Raw genomic sequence first — 21,663 nt, 5'->3', positions numbered from 1 at the left:
GGAGAGAGAGAGAGAGAGAGAGAGAGAGAGAGAGAGAGAGAGAGTGCTAGCTGGCTTTTACAACTATGCAGCGGTGAGGAGGAATAATGTTTTCAGTATGAATTTTATTACAAAATAACAAACGTAATTCTTTTCACATTATTCAATTTTTCGAAGTAAGATCCCCATGACGTTCATTCCCGAGGGCACCAAATATATTTTCCATTACTACATGGGAGATCTGGAACAGCTGTGCAGTGTGATGTGATAGGTCTGCCTAGAAGACTGGATTGAGGAGGATCTCTTTACGATGCACAAGAATGCACATATCCCTACTTTTAGCCAGCTACATCTACATCTATACTCTGTAAACCACCGTGAGGTGCATGGCAAAGGGTATGTCCCATTGTACCAGTTGTTAGGGTTTCTCCCTGTTCCAGTAATGTATTGAATGCAGGAAGAATGATTGTTTGAATGCCTCTGTGCATGCAGTAACTATTCTAATCTTATCCTCGCAATTCCTGTGTGAGCGATATGAAGGGTGTTGTAGTATATCCCTAGAGAAATCATTTAATCTGGGTGTTGAAACTTTGTTAATATACTTTCTTGGGATAGTTTTTTGTCCGTCTTCAAGAGTGTGCCAGTTCAGTTCCTTCAATATTTCTGACACTCTCTCACAGATTAAACAAAGCTGTGACCATTTCTACTTCCCTTCTCCGTATATGTTCAATGACCACTGTTAGTTCTGTCTGGTGCAGGTCCCACACACTTGAGTAGTATTCTAGGATCGGTTGAATGAATGATCTATAAGCAATGTCTTTTGTAGACTGATTGCACTTCCCCAGTACTCTGCCATCTACCACTTGCTTTACCCATGACTGAGCCTATGTGATCATTCCATTTCATATCTCTACAAAGTGTTACACCCAGATATTTGTATGAATTGACAAACTCCAATAGTGACTCATTGATATTATAGTCATAGGATACTATGTTTTTTCATTTTGTGAAGTGCAAAATTCGACATTTCTGAACATTTAGAGCAAGTTGCCTATTTCTGCACCATGCTGAAATCTTATCAAGATCTGGCTGAATATACATGCAACTTCTTTCAGATAGTACTTGATTATGGATAACTGCATCATCTGCAAAAAGCATGATTTTACTATTAGTATTGTTTGCTAGATTGTTAATGTACAATATGAACAGCAAGGGTCCCAACACACTTCCCTGGGGCGCACCCAAAGTTGCTTCTACACCTGATGATGACTTTCCATCCAAGATAACATTCAGTGTCCTCCCTACCAAAAAGTCCTCAATCCAGTCACAAATTGCACCTGATATCCCATATGATGATATTTTTTGCAATAAGCATATGTGTGCTACTGAGTCAAATGCTTTTCGGAAATCAGGAAATACTGCATCTACCTGGTTGCCTTGATCCAAAGCTTTCAGTATGTCAGTGAGAAAAGTGTGAGTTGGGGTTCACATGATTGATGTTTCCGAAATCCATGCTGGTTGGCATTGAGGAAGTCATTCTGTCCAAGATACCTTATTATGTTTGAGCTCAGAATATGGACATTGGATGGTAGTTTTGTGGATTACTTCTGCTACCCTTCTTGTAGATGGGTGTAATCTGTGCCTTTTTCCAAGAAATGGACACGGTTTCTCGTTCTAGGGCTCTACGATGTGTTATATTTAGAATAGGCCACAAATTCAGTATAGAACCAGAGAGGGATTTTTTCGGGGCCTGGAGATTTGTTCAGTTTTAACGATTTCAGCTGTTTCTCAACACCACTGACCTTAATACTTATTTCATTCATCTTTTCAGTGGTTTGAGGATTAAATTGGGGCAATTCTTCTGGGTTTCGCTTTGTAAAGGAACATTGGAAAATGGAGTTAAGAATGTCAGCTTTTGCTTGGATACCCACAATTTCAGTTTCTATCTGATTCACTAGGGGCTGGACATTAACTTTGGTGGCACTAACAGCCTTCAAATACAGCTAGAATTTCCTTGGGGTCTTTGAAAGATTACTTGGCAGTATTCTGCTGTGGTAGTCACTGAAGGCCTCACACATTGCTGTTTTGAAAGCCAAACACATTTAATTCAGCATCTCCATATCTATAGCCCTAATTTTTTTAACCTGTTATTCAGTAATCTCTGTTTCTTTTCAAGTTTCTTTACAGTGACTGTATACCATGGAGGCTCCCTTCCACTGTGAACTGCTCTACTGGGTACATATCTATCCAGTGCATGGTCAACTATCTTTTAAAACTTGAGCCAGAGTTCCTGTACATGGTCCTGACTTGTGCAGAAAGTTTCTCACTGAGACATGACACTACTGATTTTTTTATCTAGTTTACTGAAAAAATGTATGTTTCTGCTTGTTTCACTTGTCCTTTGTACCTTGGTAATCATTGTTGCCACAACCACACTATAGTCACTGATACCAGTTTCGATGTGGACATCCTGAAAGATGCCAGGTCTACTTGTTGCCATTAGGTCCAATATATTTCCATCATAATTCAGTTTTTGATACAAAATCCTGTACTTTTGCACCATTTATATTTATATTTTCCAATAACACTCAAATAAGTTAGATATGTTACTGTAGATTTCATCAAAAAAATATTCAGTCTGTATGTGAGTTCCATCTTAGTACTGAAAGGTGTTGTATAGACTGTATCAGCCAGTAAAAGCATTTCCCCCATGTTTTGTACCTTTCCTGATCTTAATTCTTGTAATTTGCAGACAGCTTAGATGCCATAAAAGAAAAGGATAGAACTTAATTTTCTGACTCTCTGACTGCTAGGCATGGAACATGCACAAGGCCTGATTTGTTGCTAACATTGACCTGTGATGGATCATGAATAGTCTGTTTTCTTTCTTTCTTGAGAACAATTTCAGCTTAGTCAATAATTTTGCTTGTAGACACAAAGAAAATATATAGTTCCTTGAAGAAACAGTGCCTGATCTATGACATCACACTACATTTTATTCCAGAGGACAATTTTTTGATGAGTCAGTTCTTTGTTACTATGAATTATTATCCACCATGACTCTTAACACCAGTTAAATATAAATGTAACATGGAGGTTTTTCTTTTCAGGTTACATTACGATATATCTAGTGGCAACATGAGAGGAAGATTTGCTATTACATCACAAAATGGCCAAGGTCTAATAACAATCGCACAAACTCTCGATTACAAGCAAGAGAAGCGGTTTATTCTGACTGTTACAGCTACTGACTCTGGTGGAAGACAGGATACAGCTACAGTATATGTTAATGTAACAGATGCAAATAATTATGCTCCAGTGTTTGAAAATGCTCCATATTCAGCCAGTGTATTTGAAGATGCTCCTTTGGGAACAACAGTTCTAGTCATAAGTGCTACAGATGGAGATGTTGGCCAAAATGCACAGATTACTTACACATTAGGTACCCTCGATGAGAGACAGTCTACACAGGAATTTGCAATTAATCCTCAAACAGGTGCCATTGTGACAACAGCGCTTTTAGATCGTGAGAAAGTGAGTGGATATTTGCTAACAGTGACAGCAAAAGATGGTGGTGTTCCTCCATTGTCTGATACAACAGATGTGGAGATAACTGTTGCTGATGTAAATGATAATGCACCAGTGTTTAGGAAATCGTCTTACTTTGGTTCAGTACCTGAGGATGCTGCAGTTGGTACAAGTGTTCTGCAGATATCAGCGACAGATGCAGACAGGGGACTTAATGGAAGAGTGCAGTATGCTCTTAGTGAAGAAAATGTGACTGAGGGTTCATTTGCTGTTGATCCAGCAAGCGGTGTTATTCGAACTGCCAAAGCTCTTGATAGAGAAAGTGTTGCTCAGTACGATTTGATCGCATATGCTTTAGACAAGGGCTCTCCAACATTATCGGGCTCTGTTCCTGTCACTATTAAAATAGAAGATGTGAATGATTCCCCACCTGCATTTGAATCAGACAGGATAGTGATGTATATAAAAGAAAATTCACCAATAGGATCCACAGTAGGAGAAATTTATGCACATGATCCAGATGAAGGAGAGAATGCAGTGGTACACTATGCAATAATTGGTAAGTCAGTCATATATTAATATTTTCTGTATTTTTAAAAACGTTAAAGCTTTTGCCATTACAGTAGTCATAGCAATGCGTAAAGTATTTGTGGCTAGTGTGACCATATCTAAATCCTTGAACTTGGAGTATTATGTTGTTTCATCATCTAAAACATTATTGACACAAACATTTATGTTAGCAACAGGGAGAAACACTCAAGGAAGTGTACTTGCTAGCACATCATTAGTCAATTTTTAATGGGCTTTTAGGTATTTCAGTAAGTCTATATTTCCCTTGCTGTCTGTGGGACATTAAATGCTAAAAAAAAAGTCCAGGATATTTGCTGATTTTGATAGTGATTTGAGCCCAGTGAACCATCTAAAGCAGGCTATCCTTTTCTGGAACCATTTTGCGCTGTAGTTTTTTAATATTTTTTTGATTTAAAAAAAAATTATTTATTGTTCTGTGGGACCAAATTAAGGAGAAGTCTCCATGCTCATGGAACGAGTCAATACATGAAATTCTAACACGATAGTAGAAACAGATAAAATGAAATATAAGAAATGTATTCAGGTGACAATTCGTAAGTTTAAATAAAGAAAATCAACAATGTAACACTGGAATTTGCTTAATTTTTCAGCTCTTCCAGGAGCTCCTCGACAGAATAGAAGGTGTGAGCCATGAGGAAACTCTTCAGTTTGGACTGAAAAGCGTTTGGGCTACTGCTAAGATTTTTGAGTTCTTGTGGTAGCTTAATGAAAATGGATGCAGCAGAATAGTGCACTCCTATATGGCATATGACATAAGCGTATGAAAATATGTGAAGTAGACTACTTTTCGTATTGAACTGTCACTTATTTCAGATACTGTTCTAATGGTAAATAAAGCAGCATTTAGTTTCTGAACAAGATCCTGAACATGGGCTTTCCAGAACAGCTTACTATCTACCCGAATGCCTAGGAACTTGAACTGTTCCGCCTGCTTATAATATGCCCATTCTGTCTGATCAAAATATTGGTTCTTGTTGAATTGTAAGTTAGAAACTGCAAAAACTTGAGTCTTACTGTGATTTAGCATCAAATTATTTTCCACAAGCCATGAACTTATTTCGTGAACTAAATTATTTGATAATGTTTCAATATTACACACAAGATTCTTCACTACCAAGCTGGTGTCATCAGCAAACTGAAATATCTTTGAATCGCCTGTAATACTAGAAGGCATATCATTTATATAAATAAGAAACAGCAGTGGCCCCAGCACCGACCCTTTGGAAACACCCCTCTTAACAGTGCCCCATTGGGACTGAACATCACTACCATTCTCAGTATTGTGGAGAATTACCTTCTGCTTTCTGTTCTTAAAGTAAGAGGCAAACCAATTGTAAGCTACTCCCCTTACTCCATAATGGTCCAACTTCTGCAGTAATATTTTGTGGTCAACACAGTCAAAAGCCTACGTTAAATCAAAGAAAACACCTAGCGTTCGCAACCTTTTATTTAATCCGTCCAAAACATCACAGAGAAAAGAGAATATAGCATTTTCAGTTGTTAAACCATTTCTAAAACCAAACTGTACACTTGACAGCAAATTATGTGAATTTAAATGCTCCAGTAACCTTGTATATACAACCTTCTCGATAACTTTAGCAAACACCGATGGCATAGAAATAGGTCTATAATTGTCAACATTATCCCTGTCTCCCTTTTTTATAAAGTGGCTTCACTACCGAGTACTTTAATTGGTCAGGAAACCGACCACTCCTAAAGGAAAAGTTACAGATATGGCTAAGTACTGGGCTAACATACATAGAACAGTACTTCACTATTCTGCTAGATATCCCATCATATCCATGAGAGTTCTTGGTCTTTAGTGATTTAATTATTAACTCAATCTCCCTCTAGTCAGTATCATGGACGAGCATTTCAGGTAACAGTCTCCGAACACTTTTTTCTACAAGCACTATATGATTTCCTGTTGGGACTAGGTTTCTATTTACTTCACCTGCTATATTCAGAAAGTGATTATTAAATACTGTACATATATGCGACTTATCGGTAACATGGACATTCCCACTATGCACTAATGCTATATCCTCGATGTGTTTCTGCAGACCAGCCACTTCTTTTACGACTGACCATATGGTTTTAATTTTATCCCGAGACTTAGCTATTCTATCTGCATACCACATACTTTTTTCCTTCCTAATAACTTTTTTAAGCACCTTACAATACTGTTTATAATGGGCTGCTGCATTTAGATTTTGACAGTTTCTAACATTTTGATATAATTGCCACTTTGTTCTACAGGATATTCTTATCCCTCTAGTCAGCCACCGAGCCTGCCTGTTTGTGCGAGTACCCTGTTTTGAACGTTCTAATGGAAAGTAACTTTCAAAGAGCATGAGGAAAGCATTATATTTATCGTCTACTGTATCGGCATCTTGCCATTCTTGTTCCTTGCTAAGGTTTACAAAGGTCTCTACAGCAACTGGATCAGCTTTCCTAAAAAGTTGATAACTATATTTAACATGAGTTCCAGCACAAAAATCTTTTAGAGTTAAAACTTGTGCATCATGATCTGAAAGACCATTCACTTTTTTTGCTAACAGAATGTCCTTTTAGTAGTGAGGAATGAACAAAAATGTTGTCTATGGTTGTTCTACTGCTCCCTTCCACTCTCGTTGGAAAGAATATGGTTTACATAAGATTATATGAATTAAGGAGGTCTACCAGCATCCTTTTCCTTGCACAATCACTTATACAATTAATATTGAAGTCACCACATATAACTAACTTTTTGTATTTCCTATAAAGTGAACCAAGAACCTCCTCTAGCTTTAGCAAAAATGTTGTGAAATCGGAGTCTGGGGATCTATAAATAACAACAGTTAGAAGTTTAACTCCACTAAATTTAACCACACCTGCACAACATTCAAACACCTTTTCAGTGCAGTACTTTGAAACATCAATTGACTCAAATGGGATACTGTTTTTCACATACATACTCCCCCCACACCGCAAAGAGCTCCAAGAAAAGCTCCCTTGTTCCCTTCCATAACCTTTCCCCTTTGATTACGCATACTGCGTTCATTTCAGGATTTCCCTCCTGCAGTTCTGTCCTGTACTTTCTTAGTCTCTTACGCAGCTGCCTGTTTATTCTTTCCTTTCTATTTCCTCCTGATTTTTCTTTGTTCCTTCAATTTTTTTATCTTGTACCTTTATTTCACTCATATCTTCCCTCTGACAGTCCTCTGCACTCTTGTGTTGATTTTTCTTATAAATTCTGCCTCTATTTTTTCCATTAATCACTTATATACATTTAACAATTTATGATGGTTCATAACCTTGTAGTAGCTGATTCATATCAGTAACCGTAATATTAGCGATGGAGGACAGGAGCTAGATATGCTCAAGAGGAAACTTTTTCAGTAATTTCTGGTTTCCACATTTGAGTGGCCGTATTGTCCGTAAGTTACTTTGCAGTTATTGGGAGCATTTTATTTCTTTCTCATCACCTTCAGTACTTTTAGTTACTGTTTCAGTTTATGGTACTGAAAGTACACTCCTGGAAATTGAAATAAGAACACCGTGAATTCATTATCCCAGGAAGGGGAAACTTTATTGACACATTCCTGGGGTCAGATACATCACATGATCACACTGACAGAACCACAGGCACATAGACACAGGCAACAGAGCATGCACAATGTCGGCACTAGTACAGTGTATATCCACCTTTCGCAGCAATGCAGGCTGCTATTCTCCCATGGAGACGATCGTAGAGATGCTGGATGTAGTCCTGTGGAACGGCTTGCCATGCCATTTCCACCTGGTGCCTCAGTTGGACCAGCATTCGTGCTGGACGTGCAGACCGCGTGAGACGACGCTTCATCCAGTCCCAAACATGCTCAATGGGGGACAGATCCGGAGATCTTGCTGGCCAGGGTAGTTGACTTACACCTTCTAGAGCACGTTGGGTGAAACGGGATACATGCGAACGTGCATTGTCCTGTTGGAACAGCAAGTTCCCTTGCCGGTCTAGGAATGGTAGAACGATGGGATCGAAGACGGTTTGGATGTACCGTGCACTATTCAGTGTCCCCTCGACGATCACCAGAGGTGTACGGCGAGTGTAGGAGATGGCTCCCCACACCATGATGCCAGGTGTTGGCCCTGTGTGCCTCAGTCGTATGCAGTCCTGATTGTGGCGCTCACCTGCACGGCGCCAAACACGCATACGACCATCATTGGCACCAAGGCAGAAGCGACTCTGCACGATGTTGGGGCGTGAGCGGAAGACGGCCTAACGGTGTGCGGAACCGTGTCCCAGCTTCATGGAGACGGTTGCGAATGGTCCTCGCCGATACCCCAGGAGCAACAGTGTCCCTAATTTGCTGGGAAGTGGCGGTGCGGTCCCCTACGGCACTGTGTAGGATCCTACGGTCTTGCATCCGTGCGTCGCTGCGGTCCGGTCCCAGGTCGACGGGCACGTGCACCTTCCGCCGACCACTGGCGACAACATCGATGTACTGTGGAGACCTCACGCCCCACGTGTTGAGCAATTCGGCGGTACATCCACCCGGCCTCCCGCATACCCACTATACGCCCTCGCTCAAAGTCCGTCAACTGCACATACGGTTCACGTCCACGCTGTCGCGGCATGCTACCAGTGTTAAAGACTGCGATGGAGCTCCGTATGCCATGGCAAACTGGCTGACACTGACGGCGGCGGTGCACAAATGCTGCGCAGCTAGCGCCATTCGACGGCCAACACCGCGGTTCCTGGTGTGTCCGCTGTGCCGTGCGTGTGATCATTGCTTGTACAGCCCTCTCGCAGTGTCCGGAGCAAGTATGGTGGGTCTGACACACCGGTGTCAATGTGTTCTTTTTTCCATTTCCAGGAGTGTATTAATCGCTATGAGGGTGAAGAACTGGACTCTTGTGTGTAAGGAGTTGGGGTTCATATCTCCACTGGCCAGCAAGATTTAGGTTTTGTTTGATTTCCCTGAGTCAGTATAAAACAGTTGCCAGAATGGTTCTTTTGAAATGGACACATACATAGAGCAATTTATGCTTAGTTGTGTTGCACTCATGGTCTAGGGGTAGTGTCTTTGATTTGTGATCAAAATGTCCTCCGTCTCGGGTTCGATTCCTGCCACTGCTTAAATTTTTGATTAATGATCAGTATTGGCAGCCAACGACTTCTGACATAAGAAGTAATCTTCATTCTGCCAATGACCTTATCCAAGAGGGCAGAGGAGTGGACAGAGGTTCCGGGCACTCTCTTGTCCTAGGAATGGGAAACTGCCCTTAAAGGTTGAAGAATCAGCAATGATCAACAACATGAGGATGCAGAAGGCAATGGAAACCACTGCAACAAAGACACATAATGTTTATCCAAAGGACATGTGGCCTGTAATTGAAAATGAGACTTGATGATCTCTCCATTGGCAAAAGACACCAGAATAGCCCCCCATTCGGATCTCCAGGAGGGGACTGCCAAGGTGGATGTGACCATGAGAAAAAGATGCAATAATCAACAAAAGGATAAAGTTCTATGAGTCACGGCATGGAATGACAGAAGTTAGATTGTGGTAGGGAAACTGGAAAATCTGAAAAGGGAAATGCAAAGGCTCAATCCAGATATAGTTGGGGTCAGAGAAGTGAAATGGAAAAGAAGACAAGGATTTCTGGTCAGACGAGTATAGTGTAATATCAACAGCAGCAGAAAATGGTATAACAGGAGTAGGTTCGTTATGAATAGGAAGTTAGGGTAGAGAGTGTGTTACAGTGAACAGTTCAGTAATAGGGTTGTTCTTATCAGACTCGACAGCAAACCACCACCAACAATGATAGATCAGGTATACATGCCAACCTTGCAAGCTGAAGATGAAGAGATAGAGAAAGTATATTAGGATATTGAAAGGGTAATACAGTGCGTAAAGGGAGATGAAAATCTAATGGTCATGGGGGACTGGAATGCAGTGTAGGGGAAGGAGCAGAAGAAAATGTTACAGGAGATACTAGAAGATTTCAGTTAGATTACATCATGGTCAGACAGAGACTCTAAAATCAGATACTGGATTGTAAGGAATACCCAGGAGCAGATATAGGCTCAGATCACAATATTTTAGTGATGAAGAGCAGGCTGAAGTTAAAAACATTACCCAAGAAGAATAAATATCATTATGAAGTGGGATACAGAAGTACTAAGGAATGACGAGATACACTTGAAGTTCTCTAAGGCTATAGATACAGCAGTAAGGAATAACTCAATAGGCAGTACAGTTGAAGAGAAATGGACATCTCTGAAAAGGACAGTCACAGAAATTGGAATGAAAAACATAGCTACAAAGAAGAAAACTGCGAAGAAACCATGTGTGGCAGAAGAAATACTTCAGTTGATCGATGAAAGTAGGAAGAACAAAAATGTTCCGGGAAGCTCAGGAATACAGAATAAGAGTTGCTGAGAAATGAAATAAATAGGAAGGGCAGGGAACCTAAGATGAAATGGCTGCATGAAAAATGTGAAGAAACTGAAAAATAAATGGTTGTTGGAAAGAGAGATTCAGCATACAGGAAAGCTGAAACAACCTTCAGTGACATTAAAAGCAAGGGTGGTAACATTAAGAGTGCAGCGGGTATTCCACTGCTAAATGCAGAGGAGGGAGCAGATTGGTGGAAAGAATACATTGAAAGTTTTATGAGGAGGATGCTTTGTCTGATGTGATAGAGGAAGAAACAGGAGTCAGTTTAGAAGAGATAGGGAATCCAGTATTATAAATAGACTGTAAAAGAGCTTTGCAGGACTTAAGGTCAAATAAGGCAGAAGGGATAGATAACATTCCATCAGAACTTCCAAAATCATTGGGGGAAGTGGCAACAAAACAATTATTCACATTGGGGTGTAGAATGTATGAGTTTGATGACATATCACCTGACTTTTGGAAAAATATCATCCACGTAATTTTGAAGACTGACAAGTGTGAGAATTATCACACAATAAGCTTAACAGCTCATGCATCCAAGTTGCTGACAAGAATAATATACAGAGGAATGGAAAAGCAAATTGAGAATGTGCTAGATGATGCTCAGTTTGGCTTTAGAAAAGGTAAAGGCACCAGAGAGGCAATCTGTCGATCTGGAAAAAGCATTCGATAATGTAAAATGTTGCAAGATGTTCAAATCTGTGAGAAAAATTACGGTAATCTATAGGGAAGAAGCAATGATGGAAATAAAAGAAAGGTTCAAGAGTGGAATTAAAATTAAAGGTGAAAGGCTATCAGGGATACGATCACTGATGATATTGCTATCCTGAGTGAAAGAGAAGAAGAATTACATGATCTGCCAAATGGAATGAACAATCTAAAGAGTACAGAATATGGATTGAGAGTAAATTGAAGAAAGATGAAAGTAATGGGAAGTAGCAGAAATAAGAACAGCGAGAAACTTACCCCTGTGGGTCCGGGGTTTAGAATAGGTTCAAGGTATTCCTGTCTGTCGTAAGAGGTGACTAAAAGGAGTCTGAAATGTTGTGGCCTTTATTTGATGGTCCCTTGTAGGATTTGACCTGTGTTTTTCAAATTTTCCTGAAGAGCAAGCCAGTTGGGGAAGGCGCCTTACATGATACATAGTGTCCATCATGCACTGAGACCTCTTGCATCGTTCATCGACGTTGATCTGCACTTCCGCTCATTCTGCAGCTGCTCTGATCAAGACTGACCGTGACCGCATTTTGAACAAGCCCTCCACCTCTCAAAACTGGTCCTAAAAAAAAAAAAAAAAAAAAAAAAAAAAAGACGGGATTCATTGACAAGAAAGATTCTCCATCAACTCTCATACATATGAGGTATCGGGATGAATAAGCTCCATAAAGCTATATATCCCTCCCCCGATGCGGTACTTCAAGTGCTAGAAGTTCAGCCATGTGTCTTTCCTCTGTACTTCCAGCATCACCCATCAGGATTGTGGAGGTCCTTCACATCCCAATACTCTATGTGCCCCATCTCCCATCTGTGTCATTTGCCTTGCTCACCAGACTGCAGGATTCTCCAGAAAGAAAGAAAAATAATGGAATACAAGACTCTGTACTGACTGATCTACATCGAGGCTAAGAAGAAATATGAGAGGCTACATCCTGATTCCCACCAGTGTCAAAGCTGACACCCGCCAGTGGCTAAAGCAACTGCAAATAGCTGGTTGTAGGACTTCACGGTCCTCCTCAGTACCTGAGACTGAATCAGTGAAGCCCTCCCAGCCGGACAAACCTAAGGAGCAGCGAGATAAACCTAAAATGAAAGTCCCCCAAGAACCATGGCACTGCGGTGGCACCCGCACCACCACTACCCACAAGCTGTGTGTCTGAGGATATGGTGGAGATTCTGGCATCCACTGATGACCTAGATCTCGCTGGGCTCTGAGACACAATGGCTGTTGATCGCTCAGGAGAGTGCTCATCTGGTGGCAGCAGGTGACCCTGAGGTTAGACTGTCTCATTGAGTGTTTCATGCCTTCCCTGTCGAACGACCACGTATCCTCCAGTGGAATTGCGGTGATTTTTTTTCCACCACCTGTCTGAGCTATGGCAACTGTTAAGCTTTACACGTGCTTTTGCATTGCCCTCCAGAAAACCTGGTTCTCGGCAATGTGGACCCCTGCCCTCCACGCCTGTAAGGGATGTTACAGGAACCATAGCGACTATAATAGTATGTCAGGTGGAGTTAGTGTCTATGTCTAAAGAAATAGAACCTAGTATGTTGTCCTCAATGGAGAGTGCTCATCACAGACAAGGAAATTGTCAAGAATGCCTAGGGAAGTGTGATAGAGCCATTCTTATTCTTTATTTGCGTAAATGATTGGAGAGACAGGGGGAGCAGCAGTCTGTGGCTGTTTGCTGATGATACTGTGTTGTACGGGAAAGTGTTGCCATTCAGGGACTGTTCAAGGGTACAAGATGACTTGGACAAAATTTGTAGTGTGATGAATGGAAGCATGTTCTGATTGCAGAAAAATGTAAATTAAGCAGCTGAATAGGAAACACAATCCCATAATGTATGACTGCTGCATTAGCATAACATACAAATACAGTGTTAGTAGTGTGCTGCTTGACATAGTCATTTTGATAAATTATCTGGGTGTAACCCTTCAACATCATCATCATCATCATTTAAGAGTGATTATGCCTTTCAGCGTTCAGTCTGGAACATAGCCCCCTTATAAAATTCCTCCACGATCCCCTATTCAGTGCTAACATTGGTGCCTCATCTGATGTTAAGCCTATTACTTCAAAATCATTCTTAACCGAATCCAGGTACCTTCTCCTTGGTCTGCCCCGACTCCTCCTACCCTCTACTGCTGAACACATGAGTCTCTTGGGTAACCTTGCTTCTCCCATGCGTGTAACATGATCCCACCATCTAAGTCTGTTCGCCTTCACTGCTACATCTATAGAGTTCATTCCCAGTTTTTCTTTGATTTCCTCATTGTGGACACCTTCCTGCCATTGTTCCCATCTACTAGTACCTGCAACATCCTAGCTACTTTCATATCCGTAACCTCAAACTTGTTGATAAGGTAACCTGAATCCTCCCAGCTTTCGCTCCCATACAACAAAGTTGGTCAAAAGATTGAACGGTGCACAGATAACTTAGTTTTGGTACTGACTTCCTTCTTACAGAAGAGAGTAGATCGTAGCTGCATTAGCTTTGCTACACCTCTCTTGCAGTTCTTTCACTATGTTGCCATCTTGTGAGAATATGCATCCTAAGTACTTGACACCGTCCACCTCTTCTAACTTTGTTCCTCCTATTTGGCACTCAATCCGTTTATATTTCTTTCCCACTGACATTACTTTTGTTTTGGAGATGCTAATGTTCATACCATAGTCCTTACATTTCTGATCTAGCTCTGAAATATTACTTTGCAAACTTTCAATTGAATCTGCCATCACAACTAAGTCATCCGCATATGCAAGATTGCTTATTTTGTGTTCACATAACTTGATCTCACCCAGTAAGTCTATTGTTTTTAACATATGATCCATAAATAATATAAACAACAGTGGTGGCAGGTTGCAGCCTTGTCTTACCCCTGAAACTACTCTGAACCATGAACTCAATTTTCCGTCCACTCTAACTGCTGCTTGACTATCCATGTAAAGACCTTTAATTGCTTGCAAAAGTTTGCCTCCTATTCCATAATCTCGTAGAACAGACAATAACTTCCTCCTTGGAACCCGGCCATATTCCTTTTCTAGATCTATAAAACATACATACAATTCCCTGTTCCACTCATAACACTTCTCCTTTATTTGCCGTAAGCTAAAGATCTGGCCCTGACAACCTCTAAGAGGCCCAAACCCACACTGATTTTCATCCAATTTGTCCTCAACTAGTACTGCACTTTCCTTTCAACAATACCTGGGAAGATTTTACCCACAATGCTGATTAAAGAGATACCTCTGCAGTTGTTACAATCTTTTCTGTTTCCATGTTTAAAGATTGGTGTGATTACTGCTTTTGTCCAGTCTGATGGGACCTGTCCCGACTCCCAGGCCATTTCAGTTATCCTGTGTAGCCATTTAAGACCTGATATTCCACTGTATTTGATGAGTTCCGACTTAATTTCATCCACCCCAGCTGCTTTATTGCACTGCAATCTATTGACCAATTTCTCCACTTCCTCAAATGTGACCCTATTTCCGTCATCATTCCTATCCCATTCTGCCTCGAAATCTGAAACATTACTGATTGTATTTTCACCTACATTGAGCAAATCTTCAAAATATTCCCTCCATCTGCCCAAGGCATCAACAGGATTCACCAGCAGTTTTCCTGACTTGTCCTAAATACTTGTCATTTACTTCTTACCTCCCTTTCGAATACTGTTAATTACACTCCAGAATGGTTTTCGAGCCGCTTGACCCAAAGTGTTGAACCTGTTTCCAAAGTCTTCCCAAGATTTCTTCTTGGATGCTGCAATTATCTGTTTGGCTTTGTTTCTTTCTTCGACATAACTTTCTCTGTCTACCTGAGTTCTAGTATGTAGCCATTTTTGATACACCTTCTTTTTCCTTTTACAAGCTTCCACCAAGCTGTTTGCTTCCATCCTACTTTTACACACTACTGTTCCAAGACATTCTTTAGCCACTTCTAGTACTATGTCTCTGTACCTTGTCCATTCCTTTTCCAATGACTGTAATTTACTACATTCAACTACCTGGTACCTTTCTGAGATCGCTGTTATGTACTTGTGCCTGATTTCCTTATCCTGAAGTTTCTCCGCTCTTATCCTCCTACATATGGACCTGACCACCTGACAAACTGACTAACTGTAACCCTTCAAAGGGATATAAAATATAATGAGTACATACGGACAGTGATAAGGAAGATGAATGTTTGACTTCAGTTTATGGGAAGAATTCTAGGGAAATGTAGCTCATCTGTAAAAGAGATCGCATATAGAGCGCTAGAGTATGACACATTCTTGAGTACTGCTAGTGTGTTTGGTCCCTACCAGATCGGATTAAAGGAAGACATCGAAGCACTTCAGAGGTGTGGTGCTAGATTTTTTACACACAGATTTGATAAGGAATCTCTGGAGGGAAGATGATGATCTTTCCACAAAACTGTATTGAGAAAATTTATAAACCCAGAATTTGAAGCTGACTGCAGAACAGTTCTTCTGGCACCTATCTACATTTCAAATGAGGACCTCAAAGACAAGATAAGAAAAATCAGGGTTCATACAGTAGCATCGAGAGAGAGAGACATTTTCCCCTTGCTCCATTTGCAAATGGAGCAAGGGGCAGTTTGCGGAAAATGTGTGTAGATTAGATGTAAATACCCATCCCAAATTTCCGTTCCTGACATGTTTTGCTGTCAGTCTCCTTAGCAGATATAATCACAATTTTAAAAAGGTCTTTTGGTCGTCAGTAAAGAGAATTTGTAGGTATTTAAAGGCAACATGGGCTATAACCTAGAATTTTCTAGGAACAGCATTAGAGGAATAATGGCCTTCAGTAATGCGTGTTGAAGAAATAAAATCAATGGCAGATTCTATGTAACTGGTTCATTCATTGAAATGCAAAATTCTTTGATTTTGTGGCATTGCACTTTCTACTTTTGAAGCCGAATATGTGGCTTCGGCATTAACTGTTCAAGTTAATACTGTGGTTAATGTATGTCTGTGGTAGATCCAAGTTGTGTTCCAAATAAAGGAGCTATTCAGTTAGCCAATAATCTATTGACAAATACTAGATCCAAGCATATAGATTTAAAATACCAGTTTACAAGAAGGCGTGTTGAGTCAGGTGCTACCGATGTTGAACATCTGCCTTCTGAAGAAATGTTTGTTGATTCTGTGTAATGCTGAACATGAAATTGAAGTCACGTTGAAGAAGTTAAGGAATGACTGTGCATTTGAACTTCACATTGTGTGTCAGTGTCAGTTTAAGGGGATGTGTTGTAATATGTTAATTGTTATTGAGAGAGTTCTTTTTACTCCTTGTTTTTACCGGTACACTGTGCTTGTTACACATATGTTTAGTTGTGCATATATGTAGTTATTGTAGTGCACATACTGATTTTTTAATCTAATAAAACATTATTTTACAAGGCTCTTGAGTTAATATTAAAAATGATCAGCTGAAACCAAGACTTGAATGCAATAACCAGGTTCAAATGAACTTAGGTTGCAGTTCGTTACACAAAAATGAAGAGGCTTGCACAAGATAGAATAGCACCGAGAGCTGTATTAAATCAGTCTCCTGACTGAAGACCACAACATCAATGACAACAACACAAAAATAATTCTCCTTTGTTGTTAAAAGTATTTCTCTTTGTCCAAAAAATAGTAGAGTGAATGATTATAATATCAGGACAAGAAATCTTTACAAATACTTCGAAGAACTGGTATCAGTTCAGAAACAAATCAGGTGAACAACTACACAAGTTTCAACAACTTACTAAAGTGAGTCAAATGTCTTGTGGGAAATACTGTAAGGATTAAGAGCCGATAAGAGATCTTTTATTTTGGCAATCGTCCTCTATTGAATATTTTCACAAAATTTAACTGAAACTACATAATTAAGCTTTTGAATCAATGTATCTGTTAGTATACAATTAATATTAATCTTTTTAAACCACATCATTTGTGACTTTGTCATTTTGACTGCCACGTTTTCATCTTCAGTGAGATTTATGTAACATGATTCATCTAATGAATTTATTTTCATTTTAAGAATGTAGGAAAAGGTAGATTGCTACTTACCGTAAAGATGATACACTTAGTTGCAGACAGACACAATTAGAAGACACGTACACACAAGCTTTTGGCCACAGCATTTGTTGGAAAAAGAGAAACATGCACTGTCCATTCAAACAAGCAAGCACACCCCATGCATACATGACTACCAACTCTGGCAGCTCAGGCCAGAATGCGTTCTGGCCTGAGCTGCCAGTGAGAGTTGGCAGTCATGTGTGCATGAGGTGTGCTTGCTTGTTTGAGTGAATGGTGTGTGTTTCTCTTTTTCCAGTGAAGGCTGTGGCCAAAAGCTTATGTGTAAGTGTCTCGTATTTGGGCCTGTGTGCAACTTAGCATATCATCTTTACAGTAAGTAGCAATCTGTCTTTTTCCTACATTGGTGATATTCCTATCTGGAATTTCCATTATTTTCATTTTATTTTGATTGAGCTCTTCTTTGAATCCTGGTTGTTCTGAAAATCACATCTTTGATGTTTTTCAATTTTTGTAGGTGTAATATATTTTGTTCTCATTATTTCAGGTGGTGATGATTTTAATAGTTTCTCCCTTGTAACACGACAAGGAAGTAACAAAGCAGAATTGTTAACAATGGTAGATCTTGACTACGAGTCACCTCATAAGAAATTTGATTTGATAATTAGAGCATCTTCACCACCTCTGCGGGCAGATGCACATGTTGAAGTGCTGGTGACTGATGAAAATGACAATGCCCCTGTTCTGAAAGATTTTCAGGTAATTCTTTCCCCCTCCCATTCAAAATTAAATTGTGATGTTCATGTATAAAATACTTTTTGATTTTAATTCTGTGTCATTTAGTTTATGTAAGGTGCTCCTTAATGTTACAATAAACAATTAATGTTAATAATATATATTCCAAGAAAAAAATTGCATTTCAGTAGTTACACATTGTCACTTGCATTAAACATCTACTTTTTTGAATTCTGACTAATCAGCCTTATACAGTCTCTTAGCATCTACAGTTAGTGTGAACACAGAAACAATGAAATTCACATGTAGGTACAAATGAAATTTCTGTGGAGTTCTACATATTTTGTTCATGTGAATAAACAGAGGGGGACAAACAATGGTTCTGGCAAACGAGTCATTGTTATTAAGTTTAGCTAAAATTTTTGCCTGTGCTGTGGCTCATCTCTGACAGTTCCCCATGATGAAGAATGTGTCAGTAGAGATTTACAAATAAGATACATTGCTATGCTCTGTCCATTTACAGAATTGGAATTTTTTGTTTTTAGTCTTGATCTACTACAAAAATTGATAAATGTAGTCCAACTACAAACATATTGTCAACTAGAATTCATCTGTGTGGTAAAAGACTGTCAAGTAGAAATTATTTCAGTTTGTTTCTAAAACTTTTAATATCTGCCAGCATTTTTGTAAAGTTAAGTTATTGTGAATTGTGGAGGCTATCTTCATACTTAGTGATATATTTATGAATGCCACTATTATTTTCAAATTATACTCAGTTCTTCCCTATTAACTTCATAAAAGAATAAATTTATTGTGAAACTGTTTTAAGTAGGTAAAATCTTAAACATTTGCATACGTAATTTGATGATGTATGCAATGTGCATGGAATAAACAGTAGTATGAGTCTTAGTTATCCAGTTGCTTTTGTTAAAAAGTAACATCAAATTGGATACAGTTGAATTAAAGGTCATCATCCCAGAGGTTGGTTTGAACATCACAGTGCTTTACTGATGTCAGTTCTCATGGAGATAGTATGCTGTTGCCTTCTTCTCACCTTTGTACTGATTCAGGCAGCAGACTGACAGTTTGATGTTGACTGCAAACTATGGTGCAAATCAACATTTTCACAATAACAAATACTGACAAAGGTGAAAGAAGTGATAAATGCCATATAACTATCCCAAGGATTTGTCAGGAAACGAACTCAAGAAATTTGGATCTATAGTCTGGCACTTTCCCACTCCTTTCATTTATCATTGAGGTTACATCCATCAATTCATATTAGATTTCATCATTGTGAGACAAAGGTAATTGGTCAGCAATAATTACCTTCAAATCGAGACAAATACAAGTGTAATAAAAATTGAAGATTAAATAGATTTAAAATCAGATCATCTGTTTTATTATTGAGGAACAATCTTTATTGCAAAGAAGAAAATAAAAGTAGCTCTGACAGAAGTCAGACATGTTTAGAAATTTCGTCGAAGTTGTTCAGATATATGCAGCAAAATGCTCACTTTGTGGTACCGAGGTATCAGACCTCTATGAAGAATTACAGATATTGATAAATGATAGAAAACCTCATTATGAGATTTCGAGAAATTTTAATACCGAATTAAGGGAAAAAGAATTTAAACAAAAAAATTCTCTGGTGGGGAGCTTGACAGACTTTGCTGTAAATCAAGATTAAAAGAAAAAAATGACTTTATAAATTGCAAAAATTATACTTTAGTTGAATTAATCAAGAAGAAAAAGATATCTGCCCATCTCAAAGTGTAGACTAACCAAATTCAAAGTGAAAATACCATAAATTTTGCAGGAAACAAATTCATTTGGCAGGAAATCAAAAATGTAGCTTACATCTATTCATACAGAAACATGGTGGTAAACCAGATCAAATTGAGCCCAAGTTCAGAATCTTATAAAACAGAAATTGTCAGCATAGAGCAAAGGTGTAACTATTTAACAAAGGTACTTAGGGAAACAGCACAAGAAGTTGTAGGCATGAAGAAGGTAAATGAAATTAAAAATCTAAAACGACACTCTGCAGCTACTAAACAAAAGTGAAAGTTTCAAGTAAATGATAATAGTAACATCACAGTATGTACTGAGCTATAGAAAATGCGGGGTGTTTAGAAATGAATATTGAGGTTTTAACTCATTATAATATTTATTACATTAAACTTACAGATATTAATGATATGTCAAATGAAAGAGCAACTCAAACAGTTTTACCAAGAACCTTATAAATGTTCAATGTGAGCACCATTTGCCACATGGCACATAGCAAGCCTATAGCCAAGTTCTTCCCAAATGTTGATAAGTGTGTCTTCAGTGATTGTAGCAACAGCTGCTTCAATTCGGTTTCTTAATTCAAGGAGGCCTGTTGGTAACAAAGGCACGTACACACGATCCTTGATGAAGCCCCAAAGGAAAAAATCGCATGGCATTATGTCGGGCGAACGTGGAGGCCATACAAAGCAAGCCCTGTCATTTGGCCCCTTGTGACCTATCCAGGACTTGGGTACAGTGAAGTTGAACCAATCGTGTACTTCGCTATGCCAGTGCATGCACACTGGTGCCAAACACAACTGTTTGATGTAATAAATATTATAAAGTGTTAAAACCCTGATATTCGTTTATAAACACCCTGTCATTCATAAACACCCTGTATTCGGAAATTTTGTCAAGGTAATGTGAGAAGATATTATAAAAATATGATAAGAGAAACATTTGTAAACAATTAGCGTATGAAGAACAAAAGATAGACACTTACATTGGGCAGTCATTGCTTTTCACTAGTTAAGAGGACAGATGGTGCAGTTACAGGCAACAGAGTGGAAATTGGACAAGCATTTATCCTTTTCTTTGAATATTTGTATGTTAGAAGAGAAAAAAAAGAAAGAAATTAAAAAAAACAGGTAGATAAAAATGAAAATAATGACATCTGGTTGTAATTCAAGAGATATAAAGCCTTTCAGAGTATGACAAAGGGGAAGACACTAAAGGATGATGATCTTTCAGCAGAAAAGGTTACGTCTGGGTGGAAAGTAGTACAGAAAGAATCTGCAAATTTTTCGCAGAATGTATGTGAAAGATGATGTCTTGAAAACTGAAAAAACTCCTGTAATTATTACATTTCCAAGACAAAAGAGTGATCTATAATTTTTAACGTCTAAGCTACCTGCCTCCTTCCTGCAATGTAGGAGATATTCATTAACAATCACATAGATGAAAAAGACATTGAATTTTAATGAAACAAAGGCTCAAGTTGCCTTTTAAAATGTGTGTAGGATAATATAGCATGTGCAAATTGTAATGGATTAATGAATATGAATTACCACTTTATGTAGAATTCACAGATTTTGAGAATGTTTTTGACTCAATACGAATAAAGAATAAGTGTCAGTGCAGCAGCTTCCTTTTAACTTCATCACAGAAGTGAGAAAATTCATAATTTAAAGAGGAGTCTGGTAATGAGATTCTGTATCACCAAAACTGTTCTCAGCTGCTCTTTACCTGCCTGGAGAGCCGTGCATGTTAGCTCCTCACTGCCAGGATTTGTGCTTGCTCTGGACTGAATTCCTCGTGTGGATTAACATTGAGGGTCAGGATACCAGCCAGCCTGGGTGTGGTTTTTAG

General features: G+C 39.0%; 1 protein-coding gene across 2 annotated transcripts in view; it reads left to right on the top strand.

Moving 5' to 3' along the window:
- The window catches only part of LOC126274083 (protocadherin-like wing polarity protein stan), a 358,480-nt gene that overhangs the window by 55,878 nt on the left and 280,939 nt on the right, over positions 1-21,663 (top strand). For both annotated transcript variants that reach the window (XM_049977080.1, XM_049977081.1), the window contains exons 8-9: positions 3,090-4,066; positions 17,834-18,045. In XM_049977080.1, the coding sequence (XP_049833037.1) occupies positions 3,090-4,066; positions 17,834-18,045 (1,189 nt within the window). The remainder of the gene's footprint in view (positions 1-3,089; positions 4,067-17,833; positions 18,046-21,663) is intronic.

Source organism: Schistocerca gregaria, chromosome 1 (genome assembly GCF_023897955.1).
Source record: "Schistocerca gregaria isolate iqSchGreg1 chromosome 1, iqSchGreg1.2, whole genome shotgun sequence".
In the NCBI taxonomy this organism is placed as follows: Eukaryota; Metazoa; Arthropoda; class Insecta; order Orthoptera; family Acrididae; genus Schistocerca; species Schistocerca gregaria.
The sequence above is the reverse complement of the archived record's forward strand: the minus strand, read 5'-3'. Positions and strand labels throughout refer to the sequence as shown.